Below are 2,366 nucleotides of genomic sequence, written 5' to 3' on the forward strand. Positions count from 1 at the left end.
CCCCATCCCGTCCCTCCCAAAGTTACACAGCACCCAAAAAGCAGACTACCGAAGCGTCCTGTTTTGCAACCAAGTTTTTAGGACAGAAAAAATAAAAAAAAAATAAAATCATATAAAAGCTCCGCTCCCCAGCGGTTTAATCCCAAAGTTTGTATTAAACACAAAAAATGTAAAGCGCCGACATATAATATAGTATGGCTACGTCGTACCGTCGTGTATCGGTACCCTTGCCTAACACCATTATTACCTAACACCTAACATCATTACCAAAATTCATAGTTTATTGTGAATACCAAAATGTATTTAAAATTGTATTTTGGGTCAAATAAACATCATTAAAAAACACAAATTCGCGACCAGGGTTAAATTTCACCCAAACTTAACGCACATTTGATCTACAACAAAGTAAAAGGTATCGAAATAATTTTAATGAACATAAAATTTTTAAATTTTAATTAAAACAAAAAATGTTTCGAAAACTAAAATTAAACAACAGTTATATATATAAGTGAAATTAGTCAGAATAATAACCCTGGTAACTTATTTGAAAATTATTGAAATCGATGAATTGTAGTCTGATCGATATAATTACCCAATATTTTACAAAGTATAGATCGAATGATACATTTACGTTCGTTGTAAGTGTTCTATTCCTTTAGGTACGCAGAGGAAGTGCTAAATAATTTCCGTATTATGGTACTTTTTTCAATAATAATAAGTACACTTGTCTTGACTTTTGGTGGAATTATATTAATTGTGGTAAGTGAGACTTCTTGTGCTTTACGTATAATATAACGACTTGATAATACTATTTCTAAATAGAATTCACCACTACTTCTAAAACTGCAGTTCGTAATCGTATCTCTCACTGTACTTACGGAAGTTTTCATGTACGCATGGCCTGCTGACCACTTAAGAGAAATGGTAAGTCATGTTCTATGTAATCGTAATTTGTATATAATTTATTTGTTACAATCGATCTATCACATTTCTTAGAGCGCAAATGTTTCACGAAGTGCATACAACTTGATATGGTATAAACAGACGTTAGAAATACAAAAAAATTTACTGAACGTATTAGTATTTCAAGAACCCGTAACTTTGTCTGTCAGTTGCGTGTTACCAGAGCTCTCTCTCCGTTATTATTGTTCGGTACGACAAGTTAATATTCAAATGTCAATTGCGATAAATATATCAACGAAGGATAACATATGAATAACAAATTGGTGACATTTCAGTATCTATCCAATGCCATGTCCATCTTCACCGCTTTGCGTGCCGCGATAGGAGATAATTCTACATAAGCGTATCCAGAGTATTAATTTTATCATATAATGAAGTTTTCGTTACGATCATGATTAGCATCACGATTACGAAGTAAGTTCCGCAATTAGTAAAATGTCGACGCTATAATATCGGTGAAAACTAATTGTAATACTTATATCAAACTGTGAACTTGTTGCGTAATGCACAAATAGACGAATAAACAGGAATCACTGTTAAAAAATGTGACTCTGTATATTGTAACAGTTACATTACTTATAATTAGTTGCATGATTGATGACTAGTTAAAATTCTTGTTCCATTATTCGTAATATTATGATTAATACAAAGTGTTTGTCGTAACAATCGGATACTTCACATCTGTTATAGCTGAGCGTATATGTTGAAGGTTGATATACCATTTAGTGTGAAGCTTAGGGGATTACCCTAGGCTGTAAGAGTAGAGGTAGCAGCTGATAGGGCCGTTTACATTATATGATATTGTTACGATACTCCTGCACCAAATATATATTACATTTCTTTGAAATAGTACATTGTCGATGAATAAAAATAGTGCAGCTTCCAACATTGACGTAGTCCATCGTGCCTCCGGAGGATGTATTTGGGGTGACAGTACATACTGCACTGATGTTGTGCAGATTGTGTTTATCAAATTATGTGTATTCAAATTATAATTTGAATTTGTATTACCGCTTTGTGGTAGTACCTTCTTCTTGGATTATAAGATTGTGCTAGAAGATTGATTTCTGTATCAAACGCTTTAAGCTTATTCGTAAAGTTTTGTAGAAATAAAATCTATTTACTTTACGGTTCTTACAAGCTATTATTAAAGAAAATGCATTTTGTAACTTATTTATATGTTGTTGTTGTTGTATTTATTTGTTGTGTATTATCATTATTGTCGTTATTCAAATAAATGCAACTATATAACCAGAAACATTAAAAAGTAACAGGATGCAGTAAATATTCGTAATGAACTGAGTTATTCTGTTAGCAAAATGTAAAATTGCGCTTTTATATCTATAGGGAACAGGGACCAAAGTAAACAGTTAACTTTCATTTCTTGAATTCTGTTCAACTTA

At 32.0% G+C, this 2,366-nt stretch overlaps 1 protein-coding gene across 2 annotated transcripts in view; it reads left to right on the forward strand.

The window, feature by feature from the left end:
• LOC100745208 (odorant receptor 24a-like) overlaps positions 1–2,128 on the forward strand; it is a 19,045-nt gene extending 16,917 nt beyond the window's left edge. The window contains exons 3-6 of one of the 2 annotated variants that reach the window (XM_003487566.3): positions 660–759; positions 823–924; positions 997–1,152; positions 1,239–2,128. In XM_003487566.3, coding sequence (XP_003487614.3) covers positions 660–759; positions 823–924; positions 997–1,152; positions 1,239–1,304 — 424 coding nt within the window. In that variant the 3' untranslated portion in view covers positions 1,305–2,128. The remainder of the gene's footprint in view (positions 1–659; positions 760–822; positions 925–996; positions 1,153–1,238) is intronic. The other variant, XM_033319545.1, reaches the window with a different exon arrangement.
• Positions 2,129–2,366: the final 238 nt, after the last annotated feature.

The sequence above is a fragment of the Bombus impatiens genome, unplaced genomic scaffold (assembly GCF_000188095.3).
Source record: "Bombus impatiens unplaced genomic scaffold, BIMP_2.2 scf_0164, whole genome shotgun sequence".
Classification (NCBI taxonomy): Eukaryota; Metazoa; Arthropoda; class Insecta; order Hymenoptera; family Apidae; genus Bombus; species Bombus impatiens.